This window comes from Sus scrofa, chromosome 14, assembly GCF_000003025.6.
Source record: "Sus scrofa isolate TJ Tabasco breed Duroc chromosome 14, Sscrofa11.1, whole genome shotgun sequence".
Taxonomy (NCBI): Eukaryota; Metazoa; Chordata; class Mammalia; order Artiodactyla; family Suidae; genus Sus; species Sus scrofa.
The window spans coordinates 90,679,449-90,692,982 of NC_010456.5; the positions used below are offsets into that span (position 1 = coordinate 90,679,449).

The window sequence follows — 13,534 nt, forward strand, 5'->3', positions numbered from 1 at the left end:
AGTAATAATCTTCAAGCCAGGTGATATTTTTATAGCCTCAGATTTTATTCAGGGTCTCTTTCTGTTATTTGGCTTAGAAGAACCACATTTGTTTCTCTAGGCATTGTTCTTTAAAGCCTAATGCCAGAGGTGGGAGCTCATTTTCCAGAAAATCTCATGATTTCTAATTCAATCCAGAGAGATTTAAATATAAACCTGGAGTTCTCTGTTTGCACAGCAGGTTAAGGATGTGGCATTGTCATTGCTGTGGTTCAAGTTGCAGCTGTGGTGCAGGTTTGATCTTTGGCCTTGGGACTTCCACATGCCATGAGTGTGGCCAAAAAATAAATTAAGAAAATAAATATAAACCTCACTGGTATAGAGAAAGATAATGGAAGGACATAGTACAAATACCTGTTATCATTGTGTTTAGATTCATATTGGTCTTGTTGCTTTTTTTAAAAAATCCACTCAATCTTCAACTCCTGGGATAATGATTGTTATAGGAAATTCCAAAGATACCTCTTTGCCTGGTTTGTGATGCATTTGGGTTTATAAATATTATCATGGCCCTGTTTAATCATTTTTTTTTTCAGAATGTAGGTGGTCTCTGGGAGTCTATTCATTCATTCAGTAAACACATTTTGAGTACCTACTAGAAGCTTAGTGCAGTATTTCATGGGAGAAAAAGTTCCTGCTTCATGACAGTGCCCACAAAAAAACAAGTAAAGAATTGATGTTATTTTAAGCAGTTGTAAGTGCTATGAAGGGAATAGGGTAGCATGGCAATGTCTGTGGAAGTAAGGTAGTAAGAGGACAGTTGTGGAAGGTCCTTGGAAAAGTTGATGTGAGCAGAGACTTGATTACCAAGAAAATTCTAAGCATGGGAAGAATTGGGAATTCATGTTTGTGCCTAGTTCAGGATCAGTTATGTCTCAGGCATCGCCATAAAGCAGAGGCATCCTTAGATTTCTCAGAGCAGTCCTGCTCTGTGGGCCTCATTTTGGGGAAGGTCTTTGTATTATTCACTAGCCAGAAAATTGACGGTCAAGTATTGATACCACTGATGGCTTATACTTCTTCCACAACTCCATAGTTTTGATTAGAAAATAGGGTTATCACTCTTTTTCCTAGCTATTTCAAGAGGATTGTGTGAGATATGTTACTTTGACTGTTGAACTGTTTGGGGTAAGTTAGAATAAATAAAGATAATAATGTTAGAGCTGATTAACTAGACTCTTAATCTCAGGGACATTCTACTAGTTAGACTTATGAAATGATCCCATGTGATATAAGGTGATGTTTATGGCACTGATTCTCACGGTTGTGCAAGAATCCTAATCCGTTTATTGAGCCATTATGATAAGATGGAATTATGTAATGTTTAGAGCTCCCAAAGTTGTGTCTTAGTGGTAATGAACCCGACTAGTATCCATGAGGACGGAGGTTCGATCCCTAGCCTTGCACGTTGGATTAAGGATCTGTGAGCTGTGGTGTAGGTCACAGATGTGACTTGGATCTGGTGTGGCTGGGGTATAGGCCGGCAGCTACAGCTCTGATTTGACCCCTAGTCTGAGAATTTACATATGCTGCAGGTGCAGCCCTAAAAAAACAAACAAAAAGAATTATGTAATGTTTAATGACATATAAATTCCTTTGTATTATATTTTCCAAAATTTGTTATTTGTGTATAGTGTTGGCTTTAAACAGGAGTGTTTAATCAGAACATCTATTTTTCTTACTGGGACTAAAATTATATTTTTGAGGAAGAGTGTAAATATCATAGATTCTGAGTTTTAAAATATGTATATATTTTATATATATACCCTTTGGTAGTTGAAGCTTTGTAATGCTTTTTTTCCCACAGCTTCATGTGTCTTGTTTGTAAATTGAAAAATCAGCACCTGGAACTTGTCCTTTTGATTTTTTTTTTAATGGGTGTACCCACAACATATGGAAGTTCCTGGGCCAGGTATTGAATCTGAGTGACCTATAGTGTGCATGTGGCAACACCAGATCCTTTAACCCACTGAGCCAGGCCAGGGATCGAACCTGCACCTCTGCAGCAAACCAAGTGCTGCAGTTGACTTCTTAACCTACTGTGCCACAGCAGGAACTCCTCTTTTGATATTTTAAGTTAATTTTTAAATAATTTTTCCTTTAACCAACTTTTAAAATTAAAAGCTTGCTCTTCTCTACCTTACATCCTTGAATGTTTTGTGAAAAAGATAAACTATACCTAGGTCTAGAACTTCTCCATATTGTTTTTAAGAAAGCTTATTTTTTTAAAATTTCTTTAGTCTTACTTGAAAATTATGGTTTAGAAAATACCTTTAACATGTGCATTCCAGTAATATTTATCTTTTAAAATTGTTTTTGAATTAACCATTATCCAAACAACATAGAAAATACTTTCCTTCCTAAAGCTCTGTTTTATCCTACACTATGCATGTAGTTTTTTTTTAGTCACACCTGTGGCATATAGAAGTTCTTGGGCCAGGGATTGAACCCGAGCCATAGCAGTGACCCAAGCCACTTCCATGACAACTCCAGACCCTTAAACTGCTGTGCTGCAAAGGAACTCCTGTGCACACGTTTTATACCTGATGAAATCTAAATGATTTTTCTATTAGGAAAAGGTGTGTGCATACATACTCATAGGTACATATACATATTCAGTACCATTGGCTCCCTAAGTAAGGCACACGCTGTTGATTTAAATAAAACTTTCATGTGGTTTTAATAATGTCTCTAGCATTGTTTCTCTTTTTTATTAATGTAATGTGGAAAGTGTAGCATTAACTTAAAATGGCAAGAATTTGTTTTAAAAATGTTTAATATTTACCCATTTTGTGCCTATGAAGGAGTCTCTCAAAACCTCCAAGGAGTTCTGTAAAACAAGCTAAATCTTGCTCTGTTTCTAAAACTTTTTGTTTTAGTAGTGGTGGTATTCAGTTTAGGATATGGAACATCACTAATATTTTTACCTCATTATTTTAGAGTTTAATTTTTGTTTTTGCTGTACATTTTTAAAGTGTACTATAGTATTATGATTCTGTTAATAAATAATCTCCTTGAATAAAAGCTATGAAGTTTGAGAAGTTGTTGCCTCTTTTAGAAGAGAGCAAATATTTCTGCAGCTTGACATGAAAATGTCTTTGGAGAGACCTAATTTGTTTTTTTGTTTTGTTTTTGTTTTTCTTTTTTCTCTTATTAAAGTATAGTTGATTTACAAGGTTGTGCCAATTTCTGCTGTACAGCAAAATGACCCATTTATACATATACATTCTTTTTCTCATATTATTTTCCATCATATTCTATCCCAAATTCAGATATATATATATATTATTTATTATGTATATATAAAAAATTAAAAATATATATGGGAGTTCCCATCATGGTTCAGTGAGGGCATCCATGAGGACGTGGGTTTGATCCCTGGCCTTGCTCAGTGGGTTAAGGTTCTGGCATTGCTGTGGCTGTGGTGTAGGCCAGCAGCTACAGCTCCGATTAGACCCCTAGCCTGGGAACCTCCATATGCCATGGGTGCTGCCCTAAAAAGACAAAAATAAATAAATATAAATATAAATATAAATATATAAAGCCTCTCCCATGGATTGGCAAGTTACTGGGCAAGGTATCAAACCATGCCACAACAGTGCCCCAAGCCACTGCACTGATGCCACAAGTTCCCTGCTGGCCTAGTGGTTAAGGATCCAGTGTTGTTACTACTGGTGGCACAGGTTGGATGCCTGACTCAGGAGTTTTGCATACTGTGTGTGTAGGTCCCCCCCAAAAAAGTAAGTGGTATATTGCTTGTTGGAACCAATACTGGAAAATATAGGGAGCAGAAGGTGTAAAGAGAAAATAGTCATAGACAATTATGTCATAGAATTAACAAATATATACTCTAGTGGTGCACGAAAAACCTCATGTGTTTGGTTAAACTCTGTCTTTGTACTTAACAACATAATCATTTCATTTATTTCATATTAATACAACGTAGGGAATGCTGCATTGACTATAAAAAAACAAACTTATTTGAAGGACATATATATATATATAGTAGTAGGCATAGGATTGTTCAGATTGGGCACATTATATCCTGCCAGTGTACCAAGATGCATAAAACTTAATATAAATTGAAAGCGTGTTTATCAATTTTTCTATTTGTAGTTCCTATGGAAGATCCACTTAGGGAGATGGCTGAATACATGGATTCCAGTCGAGATGAGGGCTGGGAGAAGACCTCCTGCAACAAACAAGTTACGTTTTTGGTATATCGAGAAGGAGATCAATTGAATTTCTTTCGTGTAGTGGATAGGGGAGATGGCACTTTAACACCATTATCTGAATCTTTAAGGTAAGTAGGTTTTTATTTGCATGTCTCTCTCAGAAAAGGAGAATGTATGACACATCATAAACCTTATATTTACCTTGTGTTGTCAAAATAATCTCTCTCTCTCTTTTTTTTTTTTTTGTCTTTTTAGGGCCGCACCCATGGCACATGGAGGTTCCCAGGCTAGGGGTCTCATTGGACCTGTTGCTGCCAGCCTGCACCACAGCCACAGCAACGCGGGATCTGAGCTGCGTCTGCAACCTACACCATAGCTCACAACAACGCCGGATCCTTAACCCGCTGAACAAGGCCAGGGATCGAACCCGCACCCTCATGGTTCCTAGTTGGATTCGTTTCCACTGCACCATGATAAGAACTCCAAAATAATCTTATTATATTCACAAGACTAACTAAATTTTATTCATTCTCCCTCACCCCACCCCAGTTAGATAATTCTGAAATCATCCTTCATATAATTGATGCGTAATTTCTAAAGCTAAAATTTCTTTATGGAGTAGAATTTTTCATAAAAAGATTTATTTCTATCACTTTATGAAACTAGATTATAGTTTCTTGTTATAATAGTATGTTATTATACAACTGTGGCATAATAGAAAGGGTTAAACCTAAAATTGTTCTTTTTTTCCAAAATTTAACTCTTCTGCTTAAAGGTAAATAAATCTGTTTACTTCTCTAGTCTGTTTTCCTGCTCTGTTAATGAGAAGGGTTTGCTATATTCTAAAATCAGAAGGAAACAACTTAAAAGGTACTTAGCTAGGCAATAGAACAATTAGTAAATTGGACAAGGTAACCTTTGATGTTTCTGTGCACTCTGCCTTACTGTGATTCTTTCCTCCTTTCACTTTAAGTCACTAAACATTTACTGAACTTTTATAGTCAGTTTCTACATTAAGCAAAGGTTATTGTCCCTCCCTTCATGGAGCAAGCAATCTGCTATAAATAGTATCTATGATATAATGTTGGCAGTTACTATAAAAAGACATCAACATCTCTGGAAAAGTTTCATTTTGCTTGAAAGGTGGGAAGTTAGGGATAACCTCTGAGAAAAAGCAACTTTAAAAGAAGAATAGATAGGCAGAAAAAGGAAAGAAAAATATTGCAGGTAACTAAATTTAATTCCACAGTATACAAACCTAGTGGCAATACCATTCATAGAAAAAATAATTTGTAATCTGGAGATCCATGTTTGTGGTTAGAAGTCAAGGCATACATTAGCCAGTTGCTCTACTTGAGGTCCTACAGAGCTGCAGTCAAAGTGTTAGCGAAGATACACCCTTACCTGGAGGTTTGACTGGGGAAGAGAATCTACTTTCAAGCTTATTCATGTTTTTGGCATAATTTGTTTCCTGACGCTTGTATGATTGAGGGCTCTGGTTTTTTGCTGGCTATTGGGTAGAAACTGCCCTTTTGATTAACTCTAAATCAGCTGATTTGGGGCCTAAATTACATCTGAAAAATCCCTTTATTTTCTTGTTCTGTTGGATAGAATCAAGTCATTGGTCATACCCACACTCAAGGCTGGGAGAATACACAGGATGTGAGCTCCAGGAATTGGGAATCATGGGGATTCCTTTATAACTCTGCCCACCACAGAGTGTTATGTGGAAGAGAGATAATACTCATTCTTTGTGGCCAGAGAGCAGACTGTGACAAATGGGCATTGACTGTTGGCTCTAATATTTCAGGTTCTGGTTAGCACTGCAAATGTGCCTTAAATGCACGGGCTGGAAGTAGAGAAGAGGGAGCAATGGGGGCTGCAGCTTTAATGCAATGTCTTTCACTTACGCCATGAACAGAATTCTTTATACCAGTTTCTCCATGTGCCTGCTTACTATTGTTTCGGTTTTCTTTCTTAGGACATCCTCTTTTGGCTCTCCTTTCCTAAAGCTTAGCATGCAAGGCCCTTTACAACCTGTTTTTCAGGTCTCCTTTATTATGTCATCTTTTTGAACATCATTTTTCCTTTGCTTGAAATGTCCTTTACTCCATTTATCCCAAATTTTCCCCATTCCACTTCTATTTGTATTTGAGATATAATCTGAATGTCACCATGTATTTTAATTAAAACCATATTAATGTTCCTCTTGAAGTAATTTTTGTTTGATTTTTCTATTCACCTACCCAAATTGGACAAAAGACAGGGTGGATGATAAAGGGGAGCAGAAAACTTTTTCTGGTCATACCATGTCTTGCCTCTTCTAGGAGAGGCTTTGTTACTCTACGACATGGGCACAATTTTTTTCTGTACATGGCTAAAGAGTAAGTATTTTAGGGTTTTTAGGCCAAGAGATAAAACCAAGGATACCATGTAAGACTTACATACAAGAGAAAAATTTTCGCAGAATTTTTACAGAAAAATTCAAAATGTAAGAAGATTGTGTGTGTGTGTATGATTCAGGTCAACTAATGAGAAGAATTCTTTTTTGTGGGTGCAGTAGTTTACTTAATTGGGACTGGAATCTAGTGTTGCCTATCAAATTTGTAGAATCAGCTGCAAAAGTTTATCTGTTAATATTGATCCCTAATAAGATTTTATGTATGGAATTCTTTTCACACAGTTAGGTACTGTAGTCCATGAGCATATATGATTTTAATTAAGCATATTCATCACTTGGAAGGCATTTATAGAATTCTGTTGGTCTTCTCTTGCTGTTTTCCTTTAGCAAATCATTACGTTGTAGATTAATCACCTCCAATTGAAGATAGATGGAGCTTCCCAGTGCACATTTAGTCGATTTTGAAATGTGGAAATTTCCTTTAACTTTCAAAGAGGTAGGAAAACACTGCTGGGAATAGAATTTGAGTTCAGAAAGTATGTCTGTTTCAGATTTGTGTAGAAATGGAGATCTTGTTTTGTTTTTAACTTTTGAAAGCATGCTGTTATGGGTGATTTCAAATAATGCTAGTTGTCAATAATGCTAGTAGTCAACTCTATAGTGTAAGTTTCTCTTATATGTACTGTTTTGCCTTGTAATTTTAGGTGGAATTCATTAAGGAACATTATAAAGTCCACAGCAAAAACTAATTTCCGAAGACATTCAGCATTGGATATTAGTGGTTGAGTGATTCTTCTCAATCAGAAAAATTCATGTCAGTGCCAAGTTTAAAAAAATCACAATAAAACTGCTACCACCATGGCACTGAACTGATGGTTAAGTCTGTGAGACAAATGAAGTTTATCATTGATACTACTGGTTCAGTGATAACTGATAGATTCAAATGTTTACTGCAGAATACCTGTTGATGAATGATACAGCTTTAAATGCCTTGCATTTTCATTAGCTTTGTAAATATGTTCAATAAAGCTTTTTTCTGTTCTACACATATTTTTACTCCATCAATTATATAGCAGATTTTGCTTCAAGTTACACTGAATTAATGTTTTAGAACTTACTTGAAAAGATTCTTTCCCATAGTCATTTCATGAAAACTATACAACCACAAAGGGGCTAGCTCTTCAGTCACTTCAAATTTGGTATGGATGCCCTGAATAAACAAAAACAACTGAACAGTATCAGTGGCTCATGTTGATCCATCAAAAGCCAAGGAAAACTGCTGCAGATCACTTGCCTTATTTTTTGAATTGACTATTCATGTTGCTTTCAGTGTTCACAACTCCTCTGGTAATTGTTCTTGCTGAAGAAGTAGTCTTTAAAGAAGTTTATTTTCTTTGGACACATTTCTTTAGCTACTGTTATCAGACATGGTTTAATTAATTCACAATTGGTAAACATGTTCCTTGGTAAACATTGGCTAGTAAAATAAGACACACACACATAATTCTCTATGGGAAAACAGTAAAGGAGCTGTTTTTTATGATAAGTTTCAGTCAGGAACTTCCTTTAGTATTCAATATGGGTAAATTTAAAGTGTCACTGGATATAACAGAGAAGTATTTGAAGTTGAAATATTTTAAGGTAACCAAGAATAGAGTATACTTGAGTCATTCCAATTTCAAGGGTGAACTGGCAGAAATCTTCACTCAACGCTTTTCAGGTACAGTTAACTTCAAGACAAGAACCTTCACATACTCTAGGTTTTGTCACTTGTTTGGATACATAAGCATTGACACAGTAAGTCTGTTGTTTGGTGTCTGGGTAAGCAATAAGAAAGAGCATAAAGAATAGGTTTTGGAAGTTCCTGTTGTGGCTCAGTGGTTAACGAATCCGACTAGGAATGATGAGGTTTCGGGTTCGATCCCTGGCCTTGCTCAGTGGGTTAAGGATCCAGCGTTGCCGTGAGCTGTGGTGTAGATCACAGATGTGTCTCGGATCCTGTGTGGCTGTGGCTGTGGCTGTGGCTTAGGCCAGCAGCTACAGCTCTGATTTGACCCCTATTCTGGGAACTTCCATATGCTGCAGGTGCAGTCCAAAAAAGACCAAAAAAAAAAAAAAATAGGTTTTGGACCCAGACAGATGGGGGGATTTGAATCTTGCATGCACTATTTACTAGCTGTCTTGTCATGAACAAAATCACTTAATAATATCACCTTCTATAGTTTTTGTGAGGATTAGAAATAATATGGGGAGAGTGTCTGGCAGCGTAGACATTTAGTAGATGGTAGCAGTGTTAGTTTAGTGTTGTGTCCCTTGTATCAGTTTTCATATTGTACTCTAGGCATCTGTAATAGATTGAAGTGATAGTCGTGAGCCAAGTACTAGGGGCTGTATTGGTTATGGAGACCAGTTCCTACCATTCTTCCTCCTGGTAACCATGGCTGCTGTGCAATATAATTAACCTATGATTTTAAAATGTCATCAGCGAGTTCCTGTCGTGGCACAGTGGAAACGAATCTGGCCAGTATCCATGAGGATACGGATTCAATACCTGGCCTCAATCAGTGGGTCGGCAATCGGGTATTGCCATGAGCTATGGTGTAGGTCAAAGATGCAGCTCAGGTCTGGCATTGCTGTGGCTGTGGCATAGACCAGCAGCTGCAGCTCCAATTTGACCCCCCCTGGAAACTTCCATATGTTGCCCATGTAGCCCTAAAAAGAAAAAAAAATCCATTTTTTATAACCATATAGAACAGGAAATCTTATTAATTCTCATACTACTTTATCATAGATACATACTTTAGTTTACCTATAGTAAACTGGACATGGTGACTAATACATGTTCTTAATATGCTTTATTTATAATTTCAGTCATTTTAAAATATGCTGAGCTTGTATAACATTGATTTTTCCATTATTGAAAAAGCCAAATGGGGATTCCCTAGTGGCTCAGAGGGTTAAACATCTGATGTCACTGCTGTGGCTCAAGTCTCTGCTGTGGCATGGATTCTGTCTTTAGCCTCAGAACTTGTGTATACCATAGATGCAGCCAAAAAAAGAGAAAAAAAGCTGAATGAAATTTTAATTGTTTATATTCAGTTCAGCAAACATTTCTTAAATATGTGCCAAGCGCTAAGACTGAAAATGAATAAAGCCTAATTTTTTTTTTTTGTCTTTTTAGGGCCACACCTGCGGCATATGGAGGTTCCCAGGCCTAATCAGAGCTATAGCTGCCAGCCTACACCACAGCCACAGCAACACGGCATCTGAGCCTTGTCTGTGACATACACCACAGCTCATGGCAATGCCAGATCCTTTAACCCACTGAGCGAGGCTAGGGATCGAACCCACAAACTTATGGTTCCTAGTTGGATTTGTTTCCACTGTACCACGATGGGAACTCCAAAGACTAATATTCATATCTGCTTTCAACTTGCTTACATATGGGGGAGTAAGTAGGAAAAACATGTGAGAATAAATATGAGGATAGTGTGATAAGTGCTATTATATTAGTTGTGCAAAGACAAGGGGCTCTGGATAATAATTATGTTAAAGTATGAATAAATGTTATTGTAATTGGTCAGTAATTGAAATCTTTTACATGTTTATAATTTGTATGATGACTAGGGTGTCTTTTTTCATTTTAAAATCTATGCTACTCTGGATGGCTACATTTCCAAATATAGAAGATATTCGCTTCTGTTATACTGACTTCAGAAAAGCTGAGGCTGTACTAGATTAATAGTAATGATAGGTCATGATATTTATCTCCATTTATTTTTTTCATAAGAAATATATTTTTAAAAGACACTTGCCTTGAATTTACATTGACAGTATAGATTTATTGTTTTATCATTAGCATCTATAGTTTCTATTACACATAGACTGTTCTTAGTCATTGGGCAGGTTTCAGGCACATTTCAGTAGTAATTATCATTTTCTTTGCAGTGGTGGTTCTGTGTATAATTTACATGCTGATGAAGATGAGGAAATTGAGCCTTCTCCTTCTGGACAACAGATAATTGAAAATTCAATAACTATGAATAAGATGAAGCTGCTGAAGGCTAAGATGGAGAACATGAATCTCAGCAAAAAGGTGAAGCTTAGCCAGGTCTTTCTCTAGTTTATCCCTGCGGGGTTCATGGCATTGAAGTCTGTAGGTAATTGTGGGAGAAAAAAGGTTTATAAATATTATCCATTTCAAGTTTCTGGCCTCAGTTATTTATTGAAATATTAAATATGATAAATTTTTAGGCCGGCAGTGCATCTAATGTGATAATGCTGCACTCAAAATAATTCGTGATTTTTAAAAATTTCCTAGTTCCAGAACTAGGAAGGATAATAGCCTAACCTTGATTTTGCAATAGTTACTTTTTAAAATGCTGTTAATATTTATTATTATTATATAATATTTGTTATGGATATTTCTTCTATATGGGTGTTCATAAGGCGTGTTCAGCTCTACTAGGTATTGTCAATTTTCCAAAGTTATTCCAGGATAATTGAATGAATTCTGTACAATAGTGAATGAGAGAATGCAGTTTTCATGCATTCTTACCAGTATTTGGTATGGTCTTTCTTTTTTATTTTTACCGTTCTGGTTAGTGTGTAGTGATACTACATTATGGTTTTAATTTGTATTTCTCTGACTAATGAAGTTAAGCGCCTTTTATGTATTTATTGAGTATTGTATATTTTGTTGTAAAATACCTATTGAAATCTTTTACCCATTTTTATTGGGTTGTGTATGTTTTGCTTATTGATTTTCTTGGATGTCTTTATATATTCTGGTTATAAGTCCTATATATATATATATATATATATATATATCACCACTCTGTATATTACTTTGCTTTTCTCTCTATTAATAGCTCATCCCTTTTTCCTTGTAGAAATGTAATATGTACGTAAAATAAGATTCACAAGTCTTTAATTTTGGCTTGATGAATTTTTACATTTTTATGCAGTCACATAGGTATAACTCAGATTAAAATAGGACCTGTCTTTCTCTCCAGGTTTCCTTTCCCAGTCAATACCTGTCCTTTCCAACTCCCAGAAATAACTACTATTCTTACATGTGTCACTATAGTTTTTTATTGTTCTTGAACTCATATAAATAATATCATATAGAACATACTCTTTTTTGGGTCTGGTTTCTTTGGCTCAACATAATACCTTTACAATTCATCCATGTTGTTGCATGTATCAATTCATTCTCTTTTTTACCGTTCTGTACTAATCCATTGTATGACTATACAGGCATACCTCGGAGATATTGCAGATTCGGTTCCAGACCACCACAATAAAGCGAGTATCTCAATAAAGTGAGTCACACAAATTTTTTGGTTTCCCAGTGCCTATACAATTTATGTTTAACACTATACTGTAGTCTAATAAGTGTGCAATAGCATTATGTTTAAAAAACAATGTACATATTTTAATTGAAAATACTTATTGCTGAAAAAGCTAACTAACCATCATTGGAGCTTTTAGCGAGTTGTCATATTAACATCAATATCACTGATCACAGGTCACCATAACAAATACAATAATAATGAAAGAGTCTGAAATATTTAGAGAATTACCAAAATGTGATCCAGAGACACAAAGTGAGCAAATGCTGTTGGAAAAATGGCATCAGTATAGACTTGCTCAACACAGGGTTGCCACAGACCTTCAATTTGTAAAAAACGCAATATCTGCCAAGCACAATAAAGTGAAGTGCAATAAAGCGAGGTATGCCTGTGTACTTCCTTTCTTCCTTCTTCTTTTGACATTCAGGTTGTTTCTAGTTTTTGCCTTTCATCAACACAGCTGCTTTGAACATTCTTATAAATGTCTTTGGTGAATATATGCACTCTTTGCTTTGGGGCATGTAGCTAGGAATGGACTTGTAGAGTCATAGGGTAGGTATATATGTAGCTTTAGTTGTTTTGCCAAACAGTTTGGCAAAGTATCCGAACCAGTTTACACTCACATCAGCAGCAGGAGAATTTCAGTTTGTGCAACTTCCTCATTTGACATTGTCAGTCTTTTTTATTCTATCCATTCTGTTGGATGTGCTGTGGTTTTACGTTTCTCTGATGAAGAGTAATGTTGAGCTTGCCATGTACTTATTGGCCATTAAGATGCTGACTTTTGTACTAATAGTCTTTATATAATGTGAACAGTGAAACCTGTTTAAATATATCAGGTTTTTTTAAGATACTGACTTTGGCCAAGTGCTTGTTCAAGTCTTTTGCTAATTTTAAAAATTGGGTTGTCTGCCTTTTGCTTACTGACTTGAGGGCATTTTTATATACTATGGATACAAGTATATATACTTTGACAGATACATGATTTATAGATATTTTAACACTCAACAGCTTGCACTTTCATTTTCTTATTCTTTTAATGAATATCCTCTATTTAAACATGTTCCAATTTAGTAGTTTTCCTTTTATGATTACTTCTTACTGTAACTTTTAATTAAATATTTCCTGCCTCAGAGTTTTGAAGACATGCTCTTATGTTTTTCTCCAAAAGCTTTATGATTTTTCCATTCTCATTTAGATTTGCAATCCATCTTAGGAAAAAATCCCACAACTTTAAAAAATATATAAAGTAGGGTGAAGATAATTTCAGATGGGATATGATTGACCTAGCTCTATTAAAAAAAAAATTCTTTCTGCACTATTTATGTACCTAATAGAAGAACTTCAAAGTTCATGCAGCAAAAGCTACAAAGAGAAATAGACATATCCATAGTTATATTAAATTTCCATACACACATTGTCAAAAATTGATAGGAAAATAGAAAATCAGAAAGGATATACTTCAATAAAACTTTAAAAAAGGAGGCATATAAGAAGACTTGATCAGATATCACTCTGGGTCCCTATTGACATTTAAAGAATGCCCCAACAGCAGAATACACATT

At 35.6% G+C, this 13,534-nt stretch overlaps 1 protein-coding gene across 4 annotated transcripts in view; it reads left to right on the forward strand.

The window, feature by feature from the left end:
- The window catches only part of ZFAND4 (zinc finger AN1-type containing 4), a 67,738-nt gene that overhangs the window by 35,913 nt on the left and 18,291 nt on the right, over positions 1-13,534 (forward strand). For all 4 annotated transcript variants that reach the window (NM_001302672.1, XM_013983440.2, XM_021071865.1 and 1 more), the window contains 2 exons: positions 4,156-4,342; positions 10,564-10,711. In NM_001302672.1, the coding sequence (NP_001289601.1) occupies positions 4,156-4,342; positions 10,564-10,711 (335 nt within the window). The remainder of the gene's footprint in view (positions 1-4,155; positions 4,343-10,563; positions 10,712-13,534) is intronic.